General features: G+C 41.4%; 3 protein-coding genes across 10 annotated transcripts in view; 2 read left to right on the top strand and 1 right to left on the bottom strand.

Annotated features, from left to right (window-relative positions):
• The window catches only part of LOC144534018 (RAS guanyl-releasing protein 2), a 53,400-nt gene extending 45,609 nt beyond the window's left edge, over positions 1-7,791 (bottom strand). For all 5 annotated transcript variants that reach the window (XM_078275635.1, XM_078275632.1, XM_078275637.1 and 2 more), the window contains exon 1: positions 7,379-7,791. The gene's annotated coding sequence lies outside the window, so the exon portion shown is untranslated. The remainder of the gene's footprint in view (positions 1-7,378) is intronic.
• A 963-nt stretch (positions 7,792-8,754) lies between these two features.
• alpk1 (alpha-kinase 1) lies at positions 8,755-20,933 on the top strand. Of its 4 annotated transcripts, none has more exons than XM_078275630.1 (14): positions 8,755-8,858; positions 10,461-10,657; positions 11,153-11,307; positions 11,392-11,590; positions 12,591-12,650; positions 12,747-12,833; positions 12,916-12,992; positions 13,102-13,197; positions 13,289-13,393; positions 14,465-16,262; positions 17,062-17,209; positions 17,289-17,451; positions 17,971-18,157; positions 19,287-20,932. In XM_078275630.1, exons 2-14 carry the CDS (start codon positions 10,543-10,545, stop codon positions 19,496-19,498), a joined length of 3,402 nt encoding a protein of 1,133 aa, XP_078131756.1. In that variant the 5' UTR covers positions 8,755-8,858; positions 10,461-10,542; the 3' UTR covers positions 19,499-20,932. The 4 variants fall into 4 exon arrangements, with proteins under 4 accessions (XP_078131756.1, XP_078131757.1, XP_078131754.1 ...); XM_078275628.1 differs by having other exon boundaries at positions 8,807-8,858; positions 10,095-10,657; XM_078275631.1 differs by lacking the exon at positions 13,289-13,393 and having other exon boundaries at positions 8,806-8,858; positions 10,095-10,657; positions 19,287-20,933.
• Positions 20,934-21,246: 313 nt separating this feature from the next.
• LOC144534019 (ependymin-2-like) lies at positions 21,247-24,668 on the top strand. The gene is made up of 6 exons (XM_078275638.1): positions 21,247-21,383; positions 21,600-21,634; positions 21,755-21,889; positions 22,872-23,058; positions 23,151-23,238; positions 24,198-24,668. The coding sequence occupies exons 1-6, from the start codon at positions 21,317-21,319 to the stop codon at positions 24,334-24,336; spliced, it is 651 nt and encodes a 216-aa protein (XP_078131764.1). The 5' UTR covers positions 21,247-21,316; the 3' UTR covers positions 24,337-24,668.
• Positions 24,669-24,745: the final 77 nt, after the last annotated feature.

The raw sequence follows: 24,745 nt of genomic DNA, 5'->3' as shown, positions 1-24,745 counted from the left end.
ACACGTAGTTAACGTTAAACCTGAATTGAAACAAAAGTACTTGGTAAGGTTTAGAATAATATCATGATTAAGGTTAAAATAACTATGTTTGTTATGTTTGTTATGGGTTGGTAGTGGAAGACACTTGTTTATATGTGGTAACCATAAAAAAAAAAAATCTTATGTCTCAAATGAATATGATCATTTAGTTACTGTAACTTTAACCCAAGTTTGGAAAGTGAGAGCCAGTAATCTGCATTTTAGAGCTTTAGCCTATCTCATTTTTCAGCCTGGTGACTCCATGTGGATCAAATTACAAGACTGAAAAACATACCACTTCTTCATGTTATACACACACCACCCATATCTCTTGCCTAACACCCCTTAGTTTGTTTCAGGAAGTTGTAGCAAGGGTGCATGATGGAACAGATTTAGTTCCCCAGAGGGGCCTACAGAGCAGCTGTTGACAGGCTCTATTTACAGACTGCAGGGTACTGAGAGCAGGAAGGGAAACGTTTCCTTTTCCCTGGACACACTGAATGCCACATCGGTGGGGGCGCACCGGCTGCAAACTGAGATTAGCAGCTACAGTTGCTCCTTAGGGACGGGGGGTGGGGGTGACACGGAGGGAGGAGAGGAGGAATGGGAGATAAAGGGAGGCAGGAAGAGAGTGTACTCAACCTCTCTTCAGCCCAGTCAAACATGGAAAGAGATTGTTGGCTGAAGAGGGCAAAATATCAAATAGGGAGGGAGAGTCATGATGGAAAACACAGAAGGAAGAAAAAAAAGCAACTTGAATCTCTCTCAAAAAGCTAAATATATATATATATATATATATATATATATATATATATATATATATATATATATATATATATATATAGGAGGCAAGCAGCATTTTTTTCATACGAAAATATGCATATTTCACAATGTGTTGCTTGGACATAGCAGCTGCTAGAGTGTAATGTTTTATTTCATCCTGTTCCACATCTGGCACACTCTCATATCCCATATCTCAACTTTCTGACTTCAAATGAAAAGTGTCCTGTGTGAGACAGAAAGGGCATTGCATGTGCCCCCCCCCCCCCGGCCCCTACTGTATCAATGTGTCACATTGTTTTTACTGCTTTGTTTTGAGGCTTCCTGCTCAACCTTCTGTCCTTTTAACCAGATGCGAGAGTTTGCTTCATAACAAATACCGGAAGGGTGTTGTTGGTATGCGTGTGTGAAAGGTGGTGAGTATATTTCTGCGGGTGTTTTTTCTTCTTTAACGTGTTACAAACAATCTCATGTAATTGAACACATTACTGTTAGATACAGTTTTTGCTTACATGTTTTTCCTGTATATATATGTGTGTATATATGATATATAAATCATATGTATATATGAGCTTCTTCTTGTCACTTCTCTCCCTGACACACACATAACTTCCATCTCGCCGTGTGATGACTGAGGCCACATGGCACATTGTGTAAAAGACCAAACTTGACACATCATTCTTTGCAATAGATTAGAGTCTTTTTCTCACAGTGAATGCCCAGGTGGCTTCTGCCTTCCGTCTAATCATTTCACAACATGCAAAGGTCAGGAGTCATTTTCTGCTTTTCTGCAATGCTGATGTCAGGAACATCACTTCCTGATGTTACAGAGTGATTCATCTGGGGCAAACATATTCCATGTAATGACAGTACAGCAATCTGATATGCAATGTGAAATATTTGCATGTTGCAAGAAGAATGCATTTACTAGATCTCAGATTTATGGAGGATAAAAACTTATGATTTATGGGAAAATGTATGAGTTCCACAAATTAAAGCAATAGTTTGTCATTTGGGGAAATATGATTATTTGCATTCTTGCAGAGAGCTAGCTAGCAGATATTCTTTCCTTTGACCTCTGGGGTCCGTTTCAGAAAGCAGGTTTAGTGAAAACTCTGAGTTTGTTAACCCTGAGATGAGGGAAACTCTGGGTTTTCTGTTTCAGAAAGAGAGGTAACTTAACCTCAGAGTCAGTTACTATGGTAACTGAGCCTGTGAACCTAACCTGGTCGGGAGCAGGTTATCTTCAAGAGACCTCGAGTTTCTCTCAGTCTCCTCCCTCTGACACAGCCCTCTTTCATTTCCTCATTCATTCATTCAGTCTGTATCAGGCGCATTTTAGCGCAGTTTGTTATCTGCATGAATAAAAAACGTATTGGTTTATGTAGGCAGATTATAAAACGTTTTTTTCTCAAACATTGCATGTCCTTTTAGCCATTAAAAAGAATTAAATGATTATAAATTATATTTCTATTAATAATCATGGTGCTGCAGCCTCAGAATGGGATTAGTATAGCTTACTTTTTCGCCCCGCAGGATTGCACCTAAATGAAATAGGTGTAATACCATTCCAGTTTTCACCAGTAATATTATAGGTTACCTGTGATTAAATATGAAATTAATACACTGTCAATGCTTACACATTGACCCGAGCAGCAATTTTCTCCCACACCAATTCTCTCTCTGTTGCAGCAGCCGCTGTGTTGCTTTTTTTAACGAAATTCATGTTCAAACTCGCTGTACGTGCGCATGAGTATTTCCGCCGACCAGTTTGTTTGTTTGTGGTTGTTGCCATGGTGAATCGTAGTATCATGGCTCTACTCATGCTGCCTTTTTATTGTGGTGGTGCACGCGCTTAGCTCTGAGTCAACCTACTCTGAGTTGATTGAACCAACTCAAATCAGCTGTTCTGGAACCGAAAACTCAGAGTTTCCAATCTCAGGGTAAATCAACTCAGACATCAGGGTTACACTCAGAGTTTGTTAAACCTCCTTCCTGAAACGGACCCCTGAGCTATGCTAGCTGTTTTAAGCCTTAACGTTTGATATTTTGGGAAATACAGCAAATTTGCTGTCTTGTCTAGTGTTAGATAAGAAGATGAATACCACATTCATTCCTGTAGTATAAATATGTAGCAAGAGCCAGCAGCCAGTTAGCTTAGCATAAAGACAAACCTGCCAGCTCCTCTATACCAGATGACATGTTATACCTGGTATGGTTAATGAATACAAAAGTGCTAAACAATGCTTGGCTTGGGACCAGTAACTTCCTGGAGTCTCCACTGGTTGTCTGGTAAACTTGTTTTAAAGCTAAGATAACAGCTGCTGGCTTGACTTTACAGCCAGAGTACATTTAGAGATTTTTTTTATGAGAGTTGTATCAATTTTCTCATCTAACTCTCAGCAAGAATGTGAATAAGCATTTTTCCCAACATGTTAAACTATTTCTTTAATAGCAAGCTTCCATTCCATTACCTGGATGCACCAAAGGCCCACCCTCCATGCAGACACACAGAGGTTAAGGCAGTGTAGCTGCAGGAAAACATCCATCCAAAAAACAGCCGTTGGATGGGCTCAGGCACCTAGTTATGCTGGAATCCTTCCATTTTCATAATTCAGGTTTTCTAAGAAGTGTGTGTGTGTGTGTGTGTGTGTGTGTGTGTGTGTGTGTGTGTGTGTGTGTGTGTGTGTGTGTGTGTGTGTGTTTTGCAGAGCAGGGCACATACTGTACATCTCTAGAAACTAATTTGTTCTTTGCAGTGTTTATCTGCTTCATTTCCTCCTTCCTGTCAGGGTGGTGTTCGCTGAGCTATACGGTGGTTTTAAACAGCAGTCATGAACTAGTTTCATGTCATGTGTGTATGCTAGGAGTTTCGCATTCATTCACACAGCCAGCCTCTTCATTCCCCCTGCAGGCTTTCTCTAACAGTGTTAGCCTTGGCTAGTTCCTGTTTATATCTATCTCCCTAAAACAGCTTGCATCCCTGAGCAGACCAGTCTATAGCCTACCACAAACACCACAGTTTCCTGCAGCATTCATTATTGCACATTCAGGTAAAGAGTGTGGGAGATTACAGGCTGCAAACAGACGGATGAGAACAAAAGTAAAGAAATTAATGCACATTTTTGATTGCAGGTGCAGTAAACCACAGGCGTTCTCAAAAACAAATCGGATTCCCCTTCTGAAAGTGAGGCGCGCCTAACACCTGTAGTACAGAATGATGCCAGTCAACTGTAACCTTAACTAATCACAGCCATGCAATCACCATCACTGCTAATTCACTGCCTTAAGTAATCACTCCACTAGCTTAGACACAGCAGCAAGGGAGTTTCGATCCGCCCTCCCACCAGCCTGATCCACTACTGCGTTTCCCCAGCCACAGCTTGATTTATAGCTCTTCAGGTCCAACACTTCCCCTCCTATGTCTCCCACTCTTCTGTGTCTGCATTCTAGCCATGCCTTTAAAGGTGAGGTGCATTGGCATACTGAGATTTTACATGGTCTGTGCCCTTTAACGGGAACTGAAGAGGTGACTGTGGAACAGAAAGATCCACAAAGGGACAGAGAAAGAGTAGAGATGACTAGGCCTCTTATTCTGGAATCAACCATTGGGGGATGTTTACAAGTGAACCTGTTTGCATTAAGAGAAGTCACATCCACTCACAATTAGATCATTTGTTGTAGGGCTGCACGGTATGAGGAAAATAGGTGATATGCGATAACGTTGCATATCGCGATAATGATATACCTCGCGATAAATAAACAGTGTTCTCAGCTCTACTGCTTTCAGTAGTCTGCTTAAATACAACAAACTGCTTGTTGAATGCAACAAACGAAAGGAAATCATATTTTTATTGAACAAATTGAACTTTGAATTGAATATAAAAGGCAGCACTAAAAAAAGAATGACAGCTGCATTTTAAAGTGCAGTTTTCTACTCCTATTCTCGTTCAACTAAAAAACGAAAGAGGATGTGTTGGAGTGTTTCGCGATGTGTTCATTGCACAAGTTGATGTCGCGGTGATGATAAAGAAACGATAAATTGTGCAGCTCTAATTTATTAACATAGTTTTAGGATCCAGCTCCTCTGCCTATGCTGCATCTTTTCTGGTGTTTAAATCAGTTTAAAAAAACTCCCAACATTTAGGGCTGGGTGCCGAAACTTTTTTAGGCACAGACCGAATTGCCTCCTTAGTATCAAGTATCGAAAAAAGGCACGTCATTCAATACCAAATTTCAATACCTAAGGAGCAAATCTCATCAGAGTCAGTGAGTCAATAAGCATGCAGCATGCTTCTACCAAGATCTAATTATGATTGTGATCGGCTGTCAAACGTTACACGCTGTAAAGGCAGACAGGAAATGTTGTAATTTCTTTTGTTAAAGTGGATTTTATAAAATTGGTATCGAAAAAAAGATATCATTTAGGATCCGGTATCAACAACCACTGTATTGGTTTTGGTATTTTTCATACAATACCCAGCCCTACCAACAACTAGTTCAGGAGAAAACTTTGGTGCAGTTATTGATTACCTTTCTGTTGTCACTTGATCTAATGCTTGATGTGTATGCGACCTAGCAGGTAAGGTGGGAAAGGTTGATCCAGGTGACTGTATCACAGGGACTGTGGAGCAATAGATGGGATTAGCTGATGAAAAGTGAGATAGGGAAGGCAGAAAGCGGGCCGAGGCAGAAAGTGCATTAGACCGTACGAGCCAATGATGGCGAACATTCAGCACACGCGTCTGGCTTAGCTCCTGTCTGCTCTCTGTAATTATTTTTCTTTTGTTGCTTGCTTTTTCTCCCGTGTTGATTGAGTTTTGTTTTTATCCTCACTATGTCACTCTGTTCTGCCTTGCTTCTCCTCCCAAATGTGTTGCTCTTGGTCTCTTTGGCATAAAGCAGCAGCCCTGCAGAATGGATCCAATTATGGCTGGCTTTCATGATAAGTGCAACACTGCTTGCAGGTTGAGGTGGAGGAGATGGCTGGGAGTGATGCTAAATATCAAGGGTGGCCGCTCCAGAGGCCTGAAGTAATTGCACTGCGGCCGCGGAGGAGAAAAAGGAGAAATAGAGATGCAGGAGTTGTTTTTTAAAAACTCGTCTACTTGATTTAACCGCAATGCTGAAACTGCTCTTAATCTATGAAATCCTTCCTTTTTCTTTTTCTAGCACCAATGCACCCGTTAGTACGTGAGATCAGAGGTTACTTTAAAGTAACTGCTAACTAAATAAGCTAAGGCCTGATAAAATGGACTTTGGACTAACTGTTAACATTAACATTAATTTGTGCTTTGGTGACACATTTGCCTGTCATATATGATGGCTGCTGCTTTGGATGACTGCCACATTTGCATCCTCTTAATCAGATGATGTGGATGAGCAAGTGCACACAAAGCGAGCTTGTCCAATATTCAAAAAAGGAGCGGTTAATCAGCAGGACGCAGCTGCGGCCAGATCAGCAACATTGAAAAACACCGAAGTGGCTTTTTTTCCCCTCCCACAAGGATGTGATGGGCTGCAAAACTACAGCTGCTAAGACTTTTAAACATCCAGAGAGGCAGCTTCCAAGTCAAATCCCTCTGCTCTGACATCACAGCATGGGTGGATAAGGCAGGGCTGAAGTACAAGCAAAGCCATTGCGGAGAAAGTAATCAGCACTTTAAGGATGCCTCGTAATCCCCGCTGCTGTGAGGGCGGTGGGAGAAAATCACCTTGAATCACTGCAGTCAGACAGCTGCAGCCTGGTAATGAGTTGGCTGATTGAAGGAAAGTAAAGGGAGCGAGGTGCGTCTGACCTCTCGCTTGTTTAATTCAGCAGCCACGGCTGAGTCACAGTGAGCTGGGACGCAGCCCCCAGTCTTTTACTCTCCAGTTATGGCCAAATCTCATCAGGTGTTTACTGGTTATTAGCTGAGCTGCCAGGGCTCTAGTGTCAGTGCCATTTGATGGATACCTCCACAAGATAACTTCCATCTCCACCCCCCTTCCTCTTCCCAGATGGCTCGAGCCATAACGTTGCATGCCAGCATGCTTTTGTTTACCATCGTTCACATCCCAGTCAAGCAAGATAAAGATCCTGCCGCTCCCTCAGTCTAATTTTAGGAACAGGCGTTCCTCCACCCTCCTCTACTCATGCGCCTCTTCCTGAAAATAACAGTGCAATGACCCGTCATTTGCATTGGTTCTGCTAGCAGATATAATGGACAGATGTTGGATGCAACTTCTGTCTCCTGCAAGTCTGAGCACAACAGCTGTGGGTACTTTTTTCCAACACAAAGTACAAAGCGCACTCATGACTCCCTAATGAGTCAACATAAAATTCTGACTTTGCTGTGGCTGATGGTGCAAGAAGTCATTGCATGAGTCTAATCTACTGTTGCAATACAACAATACACACTTACACTCATGTAGCCTACTATATCAAGTGATCAACGAGTGTAAGTGTAAGACAGGTTTCTTCTAAATATACTGTAGGCTAAGTGCCTGAGCAGACGAGAAAAGAAAGACATCTGAAACCCACCATGCGTAAACATGTCTAGCTTCAGCTTACTAATACGCACGTTATGACACGTCTTACCTTTTAGAGTTTGAAGGGTCCCATGCTCTGGGAGAGGAGGCGACAGTGATAACAGTTGTGGAGTGAGCTGCTGAGATGAAAAGCGTTACATCACACTTAAAACGCCTGTTTGGCTAAGGAGTGGGAACACCAGGGTCCTGCGGAGGGAGACAGGCGCCGATGATGGAACCCTAAAAAACTCATCAGAAGATATGCACTCGGATCCCTCTTCGGAGTTGATTCTGCCGTTTCTCTGAATGAGCTCTGCGGGTATTTTTTTTTTTTTTACGGCACATTAACCCTACAGTGCGCACAAGTCATCTCGTGGCGCGCTCGGAAGCAACTTGTGGTAATGATGTGTGTTGGTGTAGGAGAAGCAGCTGATCCGCAGCTGGACCGCGTGCCAGCCGTATGCTCATGTTCCAGCTGTGCAGCTCACAGTCCAACTGCAGAGCCACAGTCCCGCCTATTGGTAGGAGCACAGCAACACCACAGGCTGCACGCGCTTTGTTGTGTGTGCTGCTTACGCATCATTACACACCATCCACAACAATCCAGCATATAGTGGTTGCTGCGCTGCAATATTAATGCGTCTTGTCAACTATCAATCATTTCTTTATAACCTCACACATGTCCACACTTCCAGGTTTGTGCTGCCTTCACATACACCTCAAACATTTCTTTAATATGTTTTTATTTCAGTAGGCTAAACAAGAGGCAGAGCTCTGCTGCAGTGGTAGAATGGGGAATGCATCCATTTGTTAATCAATCAATTAATTCATTAATTGATTGATTAATGAATGTAGCCCATGTACAACACGGCATGACAAATAGAGAAAATATATGTTGCATTGCTGTTTATTAGGTGATTTGGAATGGGGTTTGCTCCCATTATAACGTCACACGTTGCGTTCAGGTCATGCGGGATTAAGTGAGTGATCTTACTCCGCAATGCTGTGGAGATAGGTCTGGCAATCAATCGAGACTAAGTGAGTGATAACCCTGAAATGCAAGAAGTACAGATAAGTACTTACAAATAAGTAGGTTTAAATTACAAATCGAATATGCAATAAAGGCAAAACAGTTAATACAAAAATAAGAAGCAATAAAAAAAACATCCATGGCCTATTTACAAAACACAGAACTATTGCACACGTAATTCATATTGCACAGGGGGTTATAACGACATGGCATGCGGGCCTAAGTGAGTGGCCTTATAACTCTAAACATATCCTATAGAATGCAGAGTGTATTTCTAAGATAATTTAACAAAGTTTATTTGATCAAAAGTTAAACACTGACTTTGGTTCATTGTTATTGTACAACACACGCTACCTTACTGACGCCTCAAATTCCGTAATCACACACCTCATCACTAAAGAGTGCAAGGACTCGTGCAACAAGCTCTCTCCAGTTGGAATTGCGATATTTCCGACATTATTTGAAGGCAGCAACGCATAGGACTGCCCTACCAGGAAGACTAGGACAAACTTAAAAGACGGTAGGTGCTGTTTAATTACTGTTTAATGAAAACAATGTTTTTTCATTCGGACATCATAGTAAAAGAGACATATAGTCTTGTAAGCTTAACGTTTAAGGGGGAAGAGTTGTTTTAAATGACAACATTGACTTCCACTCCTGTTGAGTTATCTGTGGAGTTGTGTTTTCACTGTCAAAGTAGGCTACAGTAGCTAGCTATACTTTGTGTTTATCGTAACATCCGTACATTTTATCATACTCCATGATATTGTGTGTGTGTGCTCTTTATGGTACACCTAAATAACTTTGACAAATGAGTGTACGTAAAAGCTATATGATAAGTCTCGAAATATAGTCCTACTTATTGATGGTAACTGGAATTATGGTTCACTATAAAGTCATTGTTATTAAAGCCTCTGAACACCCACACAGGTGTTCTCAGTTATTCTGGCTGATTAGACTCTGGTCAGGTTGAAGGTGGGCCGGAGCTTTTAATGATCATCAATTATTTCTACCAATAAGATTGATAAAGGTGTCATTTGTCCTGCCATAACAGGTGCAACAACACCAACAGGGGACTCAGGAAGATGTCAATCACTTAGTCTAACCACACCCATACAGTCCTGCAAGAGGTCCATGCAGTCAGCCACATTCACTGAAATGTTCAGGGCGTTTAAATAGACACATTGTAACTCTCTTATAGGACCATAAAATGAATCCCATTACCTGGGACATTGTTTCAGGCAGTGGTGTAGTCTAATGTATTGTAGTGGGTATACTGTACTGTATATATATATATATATATATATGGGCCAGAATCTGCCTTTGGGGGCATATCATAGTGGGGGGTCTGGGTGACCTCCCCCAGTGTTATTTTCAGCGTCAAAGACTTCATTTCCTGCATTCGGATAACTTTTATTCACCAATTTACGGTGGAAATACCTTTTTATTTAGCCTATGCGAAGAAGAAAAACATAATATGTGGAATTCCTGGAGCTTTCTTAGTGGGTATACTGCGTATACCTGCGTATCACGTGGACCACACCACTGGTTTCAGGAGAATACAGGGACATCAGCAAATGTGTAGGCTACTGTCCAAACAAATACAAGACATTACTTAGTACATATATATGGGTTTTTATTTTTTTTAAACAGGAACGCTTTATTATATTTCTTTGAAATGGAGTTTTGTATTGATTGAATCTCTCATGTTTTGAAATTTACAAACAGACCTGATTGTGCAATCCTTTCTCAACAGCAGTGTGGTTACCATGGTTACGCGTCTTCAACGGCAAGGAGGCTCTCTGGAAGTGCCGTTGAAAATTACAGCTTAGTGCGTCCGAAAAGATACACACTACTGTTTAGTTACGCAAAAGTATGGTAACATTTACTAGTGCTAGTGTAGTGCAGAGTATGCGATTTCAGACGCAACCCAGAATTTCAAGTAGATTGAGACCTCGTTCCTGTAGCTCTAGATTTTCTAAAGCCTGAAAACAGAGCCAAGAGGATGCGCAGACGTCTAGTTTTCTCTCAGACCACTTGCCTCTCAGTATGCTGAAAGATTATTATGCATTTTTTGCCCCACAACGCCAAACATGAAGTGCCTAACACAGCTTTAATACAGGAGCAGGCCAGGGGGTAAAGAGGCCAAGAACAGAGGACATCTTTTCATCCCAGGGCGACAGATATAACATCTGTTGACCAGAATGGACAGCCAGGAGGTGGGGGGTTTACTGGACGAGTGCCTCGGAGCAGTGGCAGCAGCTCAGCAGTCCACCCAGCCCACGGAGGCAGAGAGGCACAACTACTGGAGCTGCACAGGTCAGACACAAGATGGTGCTATTGGTTCAATTTTCCTGGGCCTGGAAGGAGGTCGGATTGGGATTTGGATAAAGAGATTTGTTTTGGAATTACGCTTACATAAGATCCACACATATTGGTTTGTGTTTAGAATGAGGGACAAAGGCATTCTGCACAAATGCTCGGTGAATCCAACGTGGAGTTGCCATGAATTTGAGGGGATTTCCTTTTGTTTTGCTAATGCTTTTCGGTAGGGCAAGCTGTACTCATTATAAACCTCCTTCTCAACTCAGTATAACACAGTCCCTCTGCCTTCCCAGTGCCCACATACAGTATAGCTCGTCTGTACCAAAGGAAGGATAGAAAAGTTGAAAAAAAGCAATAAAACGTTTCTAGTGGAGCTTTAAGAAAAAACGATTCCCTTTTGAAAAAAAGGTTTAATCAGGTGGCCAGTTTATTTATTGCACTGCCACACACTTTTAATTGGATTGACGAAATCCCACTTGTTTCCTGTAGACTCGTTGTGTGCAGAACTGGCCTCTCTCCTGCAGGAGGCAATGGAAATGAAGTGGCCCTTTGTGCCGGAGAAGTGGCAGTATAAAGAGTCGCTCAATGCCAAAGACAAGACCAACCTTAGTGACCTTATCAGCAAGCACCTCTCTCCGCTACTGGTAACACTGACACAGCTAAGTAACGGTTTATATGTGCTGTTACTGAAAATAAATATTCACTAAATACGTTTGCCCTGCTGCCAGGCTGTTCTGAAGGCTTCCATCGCGGCTCAGGAGGCACGCACGGCACTGGCGGCGGTCTTCCTGGTCGACCGCTTCCTCTACTGGACGGACGAGTCCAGGCGGCTGCTCAAGATCACCAAGCTGCTCCACAGACGCCACCCCGACACCCCCGTGGCCCCCCAGCTGGTCATACGACAGGCCAGAGTCTACATTAACTCTGGTACTGTGTGGCGTTGAGCGTACTTCATTACTCTTCTTAGTTTTGTGGGGAGCTACTACCCTGGGAGTCCAGAGTTCTCGCAAGAGCACAATTTGAATTTGCTCAGTAAGTCACTCTGGCATTGAATAATGATGCTCATTAACTATGCCCTTGTAGCCGAGCTGCACCAATCATATCGGTGTATCTGATATAGGTGGGCCAGAGGCGAGTTAAATAGATGACGACAGTTTAATCTACCAGTTAGCTCCACTGGTAGCTAAGCGTATGGGGCTCTGGAATACGTCACCCCCTGTATTGTTGTGATTGGTCGTAGTGTTTCAGATTTTCAAATGCATGCTTGGTGCCGCCCCTCGTGTTGGGCCATTTTCATTACTCAATGCCAGACCCTTAATCTTTCGGATTTGGGTCTGGCTAGGGAGCTACTGGCACTCAATAAATGTGAACGGATGAGTAACACTTCATGCTAATCACTGTTTTGGGACATAATAGTGGTTCATTGTGGAATGCCATTTTATTCCATATTAAATACATGAATAAACACATGAATAAATAAATAAAAATTGCCTATGAAATACATATAAGATAAGAAGTGGAAATAAATAGAGACATCAATAAATGTGACATTATGAAATAAGTTCCTTGAAACAAATAAAAATCAAACATAAATATATAAATGAGCCATATCAAATCAATTCATCAATATATGAGATGACATATGTTGATTTTATATTGGCTCATTTTTATATTTATATTTGCATTTATTTATATATTTATTACCTTATTTATTTATTTCAAGATATATGTGTGTCATAGGCCAATTTATTTATGTATTTTTCATGTATCTAATATTGAATACAATGGCATTCTTTAGTTGATGCATACTCATAACATTGATATGTGAGAAGACTTTGTCGTCATTACACATTGTCATTAAAGAGATTTTTGATGTTTTATTGTGTTATACAGAGCTGGATAAACATTACAATTATCTTCCCTGCAGGCAAACTACAAAAAGCAGAATACATACTGAGCAGTCTGATTAACAATAGCGGGGCCACAGGTACGTGCTATTGTTATTCTAATTGACTTAAATCACGAACATATTTTTTTTTTTACATGCTGAATAAAAAATGTAATCTATTGTTTTCTAATGCAGGTTGTTGGGTGTACCGCTCGGAGAGTGACCGGGCTCTTGTGCAGGCTGTTAGTGTTCAAGTACGTGGAATGATTTTGCAGAAGCTAGGTAAGATCTTTTTCCTAAATGAAAGAAAATAGCTTCCTCCGCTGATACATTGATGTCATGGCTGTTTTGTGCTCTGTTCCAGGCCTGTGGCTAGAGGCTGCACAGCTAATCTGGGCCTCTCTGGTCGGCTACTACACACTTCCTCAACCTGATAAAAAGGTTCAATCCACAACCACAATATTGTCATCACAGTTGCCATATTGTGAGCTTGTAAACATGCACAACCCAGTCTACACACCTTTGCTATACATGTCTGTGTATGTTGTAGGGCATTGGAACCTCTCTTGGCATACTGGCCAACATATTGGTGTCTATGAACGATGAGGACTTCCACGCTTTTAGGACTAATCCAGATATTGATTTGGTAAGTCCAACTGATATGATGTGTATTTTTTTCTATTGTTGGCTTTGTATATTTTCTTGTCTAATGTCTTGTGTCTGATTATTCGGAGCAGTCTTTACTTGGGGACAGGAGTCATCGTCTTCTTTCAGCAGCTCAGGCAGCTAAGATGGCGGTAGTTTACAGCCAGTACACTTCACTCTATGTGTTGACCAATGTGGTGAGTTGTTCCATTGACCGGCCTCTGTCACGGCTCACTGTTGCCATGTGGACATAAATCAGGGTCGTGTTTAGATGGCAACCCTAGATTATGCTGCCGACTACCTATCCTTACCTTAAAGTCCTTCTCCAGAAAAAAATATAAGTATGTAAAAATACTGTTATAAGTAATATTTAGTTTAACATGGTTTTCGCACATAAAAAGTAAAAAAAAAAAAAAAATTACTGAAAGGGGCTGGAAGCACATCTACTCCTTCTCCCTCATTGAGAAATTGTGGATCTGGCCTCATGATCGGCAACTACAGATTTAGCGTCCTGCCTGATCCCAGTGTCAATCAGACTGATGAGGAGTCTGTGCACTAAAATCAGCAATGTTAAGTGTAGTTAGCGTATTTTATTTGGTTATGTTGTTTGTTAGCTTGCTAGCTTGTAACTGGCAGTGGCTGACAGCTACGATGACGGTGGGTTTTCCATCTCTGTACTGACAGTCCGCTCTGCACTGGAGGTTTCAGGTTTCTTTGCCGTGTTGTGTCGAAGTTGTTGCCGCGTCCGAGAGGACCGAGAGGAGGAGGAGAGGGAGACAAGTAGAAGGAAGGTTCTATGCAGGCGCGTGGACTTGGTGGATCGCATTTCACACACTTTTGCGTCACCATATGCACGCAGATTTCCCCCCCATAACGCATGTCTAAACGCGGAATAAAAAGTGAGAACGCAACGCCACTTTTGCGTTTTCTCTTCAAATCGTTTCCTTCTAAACATAGCCTCAGATTTCAGAGAAGTGCATAGACATCTCCTCCTTCAGTAGAGGAACAGATTTTAGTGACAAACTGTGCACAGGTCTGACATTTTAGGGAATATAAACATAAGAAAACCCGTTTTTTTTAAATGATGGAGGACTTTACCCATTCGTGGTCAATGCCTAACAACCATCTCGCGATACTTTCGCAAATCTTGAGTTACCATCCAGACACGACCATAAATCAATTTTTTTCTCTCCAAATCTGACACTTCTGAAGAGGAATACATCTTTAATTATTCTTCCGCTTCTCTCTGACCTCTTGTTTTTCTTCAGACAACCCAAGGGACCTGCTTGTTATCGTACAGTTTCTCAGTGGCGTGCCCTGCCTCTGAAAGGCAGTCTTTCCTCCTGCAGGCGAGAGAGGCGTTTGCGATCGGCCTGCTCACCAAAGCAGAGGGCGAGCTGGTCACCAGCCAGCAGGAGCTTCACACCTTCCTCAAGGCTGCCTATTCTCTCACTGTCGCTCACAAATGGCTCGGCACTCCTCAGGAGGTCGTGGCGCAGGCAACTCAAGCTTGCCAAAAAGCTTTAGCGAATTTCTACGATTACTGCAATGCAGATACCCAAGACAAAGACGGCCTCTGTGCTGAAATCATGCATCTGGTCGGACAAGTCAAGCTTCTGTTGAGAGTGGAGCCTTTCCTTAATTCAGACAAGGGGTCTTTTATCCCGGACAGCTACGGAAACATGAAGGACACATTGGTAAATTTCACTCTGGAAGGTTTCGCCAAGGTGATGAAGAGATTCCAAAAGTATCACGCGTCACTGTGCGAGACAACCAACACACGCTGTAAGGGGACCAAAGACGACATAGATGAGGCGAGGTTATGTATAACTGCACTGGGGACAACCATTGGTACGCTCTACACAGAAGGCAGCACCGAGGCCTGCAAAGTGGCACCCAAAGGAGAGGAGCCACAGCAGAGAGGTTCAAGTTCACCTGCTGTGCACCCACCTCAAAGGTCTGACCTGTGTACCACTCTGGGAAGCACAGATAACCTCGGCTCTTCATGGCAGAACTTCTCCTTGAGTAGTTCAGGGTCTCCTAGGCCCAGCAGCAGCGGCTTCACAGGAAGTAGTGGCGTTGAACGTGAAGCAAAAGCACGTAATCAGAGCTGCCTGACCACTGAGGTTAATGATGACAGGTCAGACAGCGTGCTGCAATCCGCTGATGGAAACAAGAAGCGAGGCTTACATGGTTGTAACTCTGGTGTTGGTTCCCAAACAGTCCTTAGTTCAGCAATACCTGCCTCTTCCTCATCCAATGGGAGTGCTGATTCTGAGAAGTTTGAAGTGATTCAAGCTGGAATAGAGACACTGGACACTGAGGAGGATTGGATGACTGATGTTGGTGTGGCGCCGAAACCGTCAGCAGCTGAGGGAGCAGCACAATCCTTATCCCAGCTAGCTCTCAGAACATCCTCCAGCTCGCTCATTGGCAGTTTCAGTTCCCAGTCGTCATGGGAAAAACTTTCAGCTGACCTGAACTCCCCCACAAACAGAAAACCTCAGCCAAGCAGCCTTTCAAAAGCAGGAAGCGTTCGAAGCAGCAAGTCAGTAGAGTCTGATGGGAGTTTCTTCCTCTTGGAAACACTGGATTCTGAAACCAGCGATTCTGCTCATGATCCCACGCACAAAAACCACACATCTGGATGGGAATTCAGACCTCTGGAGAGCCTCAATGTTGACCCAAATATCGACAGTGAAGTTGACTCAATATCCATAAAACCTGCTACTTTAGAAACCCCTCACCCGAACCTCCCTGAGCAGTGTGCTTCCACTGAAACCTCCACAGAGAGTTCATTTGAGATGCTGGAGGAGCATCAGGGTGGACCCCAACACAGTGGCGTTACTTCTTCAGAAAAAGTGAATGTCCCTCAGATAAAGAACCCCTTGTGCTACAGCTGTCTTAAACACAGCGCTGTAACTAGCGTTGTCCCCGAGAGTCAGTATATGTTGTCACAGCAGGATTTCCAAGCACTACTGGCTGGAGTTTGCCATGAATGTCTGCTGAAGAGACTTCACAGCAACAAGACACAATTCAAACTCAAGTCGCACAGAACTGCGTACAGTAAGTTTGAATTGAAACGTGTCTATATCATCAGTACATCTCTTTAGCCATGCTAGCAGTGAGGCTCTAGGGAGTGTCGGTCTGCAGTGGTGTACAGTACATTTAACCAAGTACTGTACTTAAGTACAAATGTGAGGTACTTGTACTGTACTTAAGGTTTTTCTTTTCATGCGATTTTCTACTTTTACTCCACTACATTTCAGATTGAATTTTTTTTTTTTTGTTTTTTTACTCCACTACATGAATCTGACAGCTTAAGTTACTTTATAAATAAGGACCTTGCACACAAAACACATGTACATAGTTTATAAAATATGATATTTTATTATAAATTAAACTACCCAATAATATGCAGGCCTACAAGAACACCTGAAATGATTAGCCGATTCAATTCAATTCAATAGTATTGATAGTGTCAAATCATAACAAGAGTTATCTCAAGACACTTTACAGATAGAGTAGGTCTAGACCACACTCTATCATTTACAAAGACCCAACAATGTCCCATGAGCAAGCATTTGGTGCAACAGTGGCGAGGAACAACTTCCTTTTAGGCACCTCGAGTGGTGAATAAACACTTCTGCATTGAGTACTTTTACTTGTAATACTTTAATTACATTTTCCTGATGATACTTGCAGGACAAGTAGGTTTACTTGTAACACAGCATTTTTTACAGTGTGGTATTAGTACTTGTATTAGTACTTTTACTGAAGTAACGTTATCGGCTCTGATTGCTTCTTCCACCACTGTCGGTCCGACTGAAATATTGCATTCATCTTTAAATGTCATCTCAATTAGGTGCTCTTCATTTGAAGTTCTCCAAGGCCACAGGGCTGTGGACAGCCAGGGAGACGTGTGCTCACATCGGGGAGCCGATGGGGATGCAGGGCAAGCAGAGAGCGGCAATATGGGTGCAGTTTTTACACCAAGAGGAGAGGTTAAGCAGGTATGCGGCCGCACAGTCCAGGCACAAGCTGTACAAAATGACTTTAAATCTCACGTTGTCTGTGTCTGGTTGTCCTTAGTTATGTTGGAAAAGACTACTTGAAGCCAAAGGAGATCCAGTTTCACCTGAAAGATGTGGAGAGACAGATGACAGCCCAGTACTATGTGACGGAATTCAACAAGAGTCTTTATGACAAGGAAGTCATGGCTCAGATCTTCTTCATTCCCTCGGAGGCACTACTGGTGAGGCCAGATCATATGGAAAGGAAAGTACATGTATCAGATACTGCATTAGAATAAAATGACTTCCTTCATAAATGCCACTTTTATAGGACCCTCTACATAAATACATAACGTCAGAAACAGCAGAGTGCAGGATAGCCTGCAGCAGCCTCGGAGCACGGTTGTTTCAAATCGAAATGTAACACCCCAGTACACCCTCCAGTTGTCAGTTTACAGCTAGAAAGAGAGTATTCTCCTAATAGTATCTGCACTTCCCTGGATGAACTGGCCCAAAAAAAGACTTTATATTCTGGATTACATTGATCAAGTTGATTTCATTTAACTTAAACACCATGTAAACTGCAACACTTGCTCTGGTGAGTCTTTTGAGTAGTGACAGAAGACTTTTAATTTACCTGTAGAGACATAATAAAGCCACTGGAGAAATGTATACTACTCAGCCATGTTAACGGGAGGCGCACAAAGACGGGCTTTGCATATTTGCTGATTTCCCTTTTGTTTTCTGTGCCGTGTGAATAGATTCTGAATGGAAATGAGATTGCAGGCTGTGTAACAGTGGAGCCCTACATGCTTGGGGACTTTGTCAAACTGACCAACAACACTGGAAAGAAGGACAAGAGCTTCCAGGCTACAGAATATGGCCTCGCCTTCGGACACTTCACCTACCTGCTCTCTGAGTGCCAGGAAGTTGTTGTAGACCTGCAAGGTGTGTGTGTGTGTGTGTGTGTGTGTGTGTGTGTGTGTGTGTGTGTGTGTGTGTGTGTGTGTGTGTGTGTGTGTGTGTGTGTGTGTGTGTGTGTGTGTGTGTGTGTGTGTGTGTGTGTGTGTGTGTGTGTGGGGCGCTGAAATGTATTTTTTTGTCTTTCTCATTCAGAAAACAAGACAAAATAACGTGATGTGTGTTTTTCTCGATTGCTCTGTTTCTGTAATCATTTGGAGACAAAATCGTAATTACTACCTATTGTGTATTCTTTTGGCAATGGTTGCACTCTTCCCTACCTATACTGTATATCATATATATATAGAGAGAGAGAGAGAGATTGAAACCCATGTTTTTTGGTCTAAACGTCATACCCAAATGAAAAGTGGTACAGCTCCCATAGACTTTGACACTCTGGGATGTGCCTGATATCATTGGAAAGGTAACACTCTCAAGTTTTTGTTAGAAGTGTCAGGGTGATTCTAGGCCTTACTGACACAGAGTTACAGAGGGTAGAATGGAGGTTTTTTATTTCCATCCAAGTCATACATCTGTAAAATGATTAGAATACACTGCTGTAAACACATCTGGGGAGATACAGACAACACAAGGCCATAGCCACATGTCTCAGCTTACTACAGAAAGAATCCAGAAATGGATTTCATATGAATGTTTTTCTACAGATATGTCTGTGTTTTTTTTTATTTCCATTTGAAAAGTGCAAAGAAAAAAGCCAAAAAACTACAAAATACAACACTTCTCAAATACACAAACACACCCACATCAATCACCTTTCCAATGATATCAGGCACACTCCTGAGTGTCAAAGTCTATGGGAGCTGTACCACTTTTCATTTGGGTATGACGTTTAGACCAAAAAACATGGATTTCAAGCGTTTCTTCAGACACTTCTGTCTACAACAGTTGAGAACCCTTTTGCAATTATCTAAGCACATAATGTAATCTGAAAACTGCTGCCCTGGTTAAAAAAACAGTGCAACTGATCTCAGCTGGTATTCTGTCTGGAATGGAGTGGAATGGAAATTTCTAAGTGACCCCAAACTTTTGACCGGTAGTGTAAATATATATATGAGTTTGTCCTTAGTTGTGAACTACTCCTTCCTTTTTTTTCCAGGGTGGGTGACAGCCAATGGCAAAGGGCTGACCTACCTCACCGACCCCCAGATTCACTCCACCAAGACCCCCAAAGGCCCCTCCAACTTTGCTGCCAGAGGCCTCAGGTACTTCCTGGAGGAGCAACACGGACCAGAGTGCAATGGCATCTGCCAGCTGCTCACGCTACCTCCTGTGGTCACACAGCCATATGTTCTGCCTCAGAAACTTTGAGGAGTTGTATGTGTGTTTGAGTGTTTGTATTCCAAAATAAGTTCAAATAAGAAATAATAAGTTTTTGGTTTTTTTATCTTATAAAGTATGAGCAACAAGTTTCTGAAACTTACAGGTTTACATAATTTAGCTGAAATTACTCCAGTTACAATCACTGTACTGTGTCTTTCATTTGAATTATATTATATAAACCATTTTATAGAAAAGATAAAATCAAACAATGTATGAATGAATATAGTTTTAAATACATTCTATCTTAGGGTGCTAAATGTATAAACATAAACTTGGATGTTATTTAAATTATAGGCATATCTGGCCATTATTTCTCCCGAGGGTTAACCCTCAGACTCACTTTTCTGATTGGTCAAGTGCCTGAAAAAGCTGAATGAGACAAAAAGAAAAAAGTATATATATATATATATATATATATATATATATATATATATATATATATATCATTCACAGAGTCTTTGGCAAATAACATTTTTAGATATACAGCCACATAATGGCAAGTTACATTTTTGTTCAGTTTAGTTTCCACTGCAATAAATAATGAAAGAAATGATTGGGTGTTTTGCTTTGGGAATGGTTTTATAATCCATGTCTCACAACTATAGGTATCACCTGACAGTCATGTGAAAGATAAGGTTGGGTGAGAAGCTTGTAGATCATTTCTCATTGGCCCTGGCTCGGGTTAGCTGTTTGATTTTGTTCCAAAAGTCTTTATAGGTAGAAGATAACTTTTCAACTATCATTACTTTTCAAATGTGTGTAGTTAAGCCATTCAGGTGACCGCTGTACCGTGTTAAGGTCAGTCAATCTTGTTAATCTTTGTCATTGACAAACATTTGTTCAAAATATCTAATTATGATAAAGTATTGTTCTTCTGCTCTTCTCCCCTTCAAACCTATGGTTTCACACTGGTGCATGAGTCAGTATAAGAAATCAGCCCCAGATGAATGGAGCCAGTGTTGACAAGCACGAAGGAGAAAATGTATTATCCCTTGTTATACAGACAGTAAAAACTGCATGATGCAGGTTGCCAAGAGTTTTATGACCTCGACTTTTACTCTCAGATGCAAGTGTAAATATTGAATCAAAAGGGAAAACACTATTGCGAATGTATAAAGTTATGATGTTGTTAAATAATGAATGCACTCCCTCAATGGAGTAAGCCAATGAGGCAATAGAGCAGGTGCTCTGATTACAGCAGTCACACATCTTCACATCATATGACGGTGATGTCATTCAGGGAGCATGAGTGAGTCTCCTCTCCATTCAGACAAAATCTACTTCTGGGTTTGTTGGCATCCATGTTTTGTGAACACAAACAACATTCTCACCCCTGACCCACTGTGCACAAACTTCACTGTCACTGTCTACATGCATGCAATGAAAAAGTAAACTTTCTGAATACATTTCACTGAGAAGTAGTGTTTTTTATTTGCCATATTATGTAATTTAGGTACATTACCTTACCAATTATACACACAATATTCTGTACAATTGTCTCCTCCATGAAAACCTTAACCAGCCTATAGTAACATAAAGTAGAACCGGGGTCAGATACTGGCTCTTATGGTCTTTTATCTTTATGTGAAACTGATTGCAGCAGCTTTTCACTCACATGTATGACTTTTCATAAGAGTAATAGGGTTAAAAATGAACCCCGAAAACTTTATTATCTCCTGGAGCCTCATATTTAAGCCGGAGCTGGGAATGACGTCATACCCGAGTTGAATGCGTTCTTATCAGTGTTGGTATATATAAGGAAGTGTTTGTGGCTGCCTTACAGCAGGGAGCGTGGAATCCAAAAGTATGAGATTCTTAGCATTTCTTCCGTGCTTCATGGCAGGCTGCCTGACTCAGAAGCCTCACCCATGCTGTAAGTAAAATCACAGAAAGAGAAAAGGAATTGTGATTGTTGGAATGGATTCCTCTTATTTCTAGTGCCATTTTATGCTTTCTCAATAATTTGTATTGTCAATGCTTTCCATTGCTATACTATACGGCGATCAAGCTTATTTATGCATGTGTCAAATGTGTGCTTTTGTTAAATAATGCAGTGTATTAATTTCACACGTCTTTCTTCGTAACACAGCAAGTCCTCCTCTCCTGAGCGGAGCCCTCACTATAGTGAGTGTTTATTGTTTCTGAGGGTGTTGTATGAACATCATAAAGCAGGACCTGAGCATAATGACTCCGCACACTTGTGTGAAAGAGGGAGACGTAAACTCAAACATGATCTTTCTCCAGTCCACACAGAATGAAAAACTGTGGACTTATGCCAAATACCTGTACGATGCGATTGGACAACGGGTCCGGATCATGGAGCTGGGCATTTATGAGAATAAGTCATTCGTCAATGACGCTCTTCTGCTCTACAAAGAGGTGACCAAAGCAATGACATAATGAACATCCCAAATATTTATTTTGCAGTGCAGTCGCTCCTGATCAGAGGTCAAAAGTACCAGGAAAATAATTTGAATTCGAAGTAGAAGCACAGGGACCTGTTTCGAAAGATTATAGTATAAATTCTGATTTTGAATATGTTATTGTTCATAAGCATTCATTTCTCAATCAACTAAAAAGGGATCCAAACGAAAAGACAACATCTCAGAAACGCAGCACTTAAAAGTAAGATTCACGATGGAGCAACGATGACAGTTGCCCTTTGTCAAGTTACAGCGAGTCTTACATTATTATGGGAGTAAACATTTTATGCGGACTTTGAGAATGATTTACATGAGTGGTCCTTTGGTTATCACATCAACAAAACCATAATCATTAACGTTCCTTGACTTCACAATATTTTTTGGAATTAAAATAGCCCCCCCACATCATCACATCCCCTTCACCATACCTAGAGATTGACATGGAGTACTTTCCATAAAATCATCTCTCAATGCAAATCAAACCAGCTATTAGGCTAACCATGCCAATCTCTAGGTATGGTGAAGGGGATGTGATGATGTGGGGGGGCTATTTTAATTCCAAAGGCCAAGGGAACTTCATCAGGATCATAGTATCCTGGATCCATGAAATAACTGGCCTTTAAACATAAACATCTGCCTGCCTCTATGGGAATTTAACATAGGGGTGTATTTACTTATGCCCCCTGTATTTTAAGGAAGAACATGCATTTATTTATGATACATTATTCATTCACAAAGAAAATTGGTGTTCTCAAAGGTTGGATTTTTCCAATTTTTTTAATTAAGGCATTGAGATCAATTTCCAAAAGATGATTTTTTATTCCTCTTTTTAGTCAACTTTAGCATGGGTGTATTCACTTATGCTTAGCACTGTATATATAAAACTACAAATATACTGTATCAAAATAATCAATAGTCATACTCATCCCACACCTCAGGCTACCATGTATGAGATCAACGACGTTGACCGTACATGCAAGAAAAAGCCTCTGAAAGCAGACTTCCAGCCTATGGCAATCCCAAAAGATGCCTCACTGCTAAGCCAGGCTGTTCTGGGCAGCTCGTCTGGACCTGGACAAGGACTCCTGGTCAACAGTTGGGTTGGAGATCTGCCAGACAAATCAGGTTAGAGAGCATGGGACGGTTACAACCACCTTAACTGTCCATTCATCCGACCCAGTGCATTAACACGCTCATTTTATTCTCTGACCTTACAGGAAAGTACGTCACCACAGTCACTGAATTCGGTTGCATCCCTGTGTGCAGTGATTACCAGACGAAGGAGTATGGATGGTTGGTGACATGGTTAGTTCACATTCACGTCAACACTCTATCGCAACAGGGGCCCTAAGGGGTCCTCAGAGTTACTGCAGGGGGGCCAAATTATTGTTTGATCATTTTTGGAAAAGTTTATTTTTCTTCTGTGTCTGAAAATATGCAGCACATTAACATAATTCCAACATATTATTAACAAAGATGAATCGGCCTATTCATGAAAACCAAAAACATGTCATTTTAATTGATGATAGATCTATTATAGATAAGGTAGCCACCCACACATCCAATTAAGATTAAGGATTATCTGTGACTTCCAAATGTATGTTGAACATCAAAACATGATGTAGAAATAATGAATATCTAATATATATTATCTATACTGTGCAATTCCATTACTGTGCAATATCTGTATACTGTGCAATATCATTACTCTCACTGTCTTATATCTAAATTATTACTTATGATCACCACTATTGGGCTATATTCAAATAGTGTGCAATAACCCACACAGCATATCACCCTGTATATAAAAAACATACTTATGTTTTTCATATGTATATAGTGTCTCAACTGTGCACCTTACCCCCCCCCCCCCCCCCCCTTTGCACTCCTTTTTTTATTCCATGTTTATCTATTTATTTTTCTACGTTTATGTTGGCGCTGGAAAAGGAGTTGCTTTTAATCTCATTGTACATGTGTATGATGACAATAAAAGGCATTCTATCCTATTCTATTCTATCCATTTTCATCCCTGGCCCAGTTTAATATGCCACTAGATTCTATACAATATGGAGTAGGGGTTCCCTGCTCCGTCTCTCTTTCGGCTAAGGGGTCATTGGTCTCAAAGCGTTGAAGACCCCTGCTCTATAGGGAAGAAGGGACAGTGTGGTGGTGACAGGCTAGATACTGACTTTTAAAAACCTAAAATATATTTGCGACTGGCCATGTGATCATCATCAAAAGGCCATCTTCTTTCTGTCCAATAGCTTCTTCAACAACATCATTGGGATAGAGGACCCCGGGAAGCTCAACCCTCCAGACTTCTGCCAGGATGCAGGGCTGAATGCTGACAGCGAAGAGGAGCCTGCTGTAGACTTCTTCAGCGTGTTCCTCAAACAGCATTGAGGCCTTCAGCACAGCATTCCTTTAACTAATGATTTACCATTAAACAAGTGGAGCTACTGAATCACGGCTTTGTTAGGTGGTATACATCACACCTACTCCTGCTAATAACGTCTTTTGCCAAGCATCTTGAGTTGAGCATCTCAGACCAAATTTTGCAGAATTTGCCATATGTTTTTTTCCATACACTATTTCTGTCTTTACCCAACTTAAAGCTGAATTCATGAATGTTTTCATAGTGACAATGGGTCCAAAAAACTCCCTCTTTCTATCAATATGCTGATGTGTGACCATGTGTAATTTTAATCAATAAATATATTAGAAAATTAAACAAATGTCTCTGTGTGTAATAAATGGCAACATGTATAAATGTACGACTAAAAAAGAGATAGCAAGGACTGTGAGAGAGAAA

Source organism: Sander vitreus, chromosome 19, assembly GCF_031162955.1.
Source record: "Sander vitreus isolate 19-12246 chromosome 19, sanVit1, whole genome shotgun sequence".
NCBI classification, from domain to species: Eukaryota; Metazoa; Chordata; class Actinopteri; order Perciformes; family Percidae; genus Sander; species Sander vitreus.
Note: the sequence above shows the minus strand (reverse complement) of the source record. Positions and strands in the feature narration are given on the sequence as shown.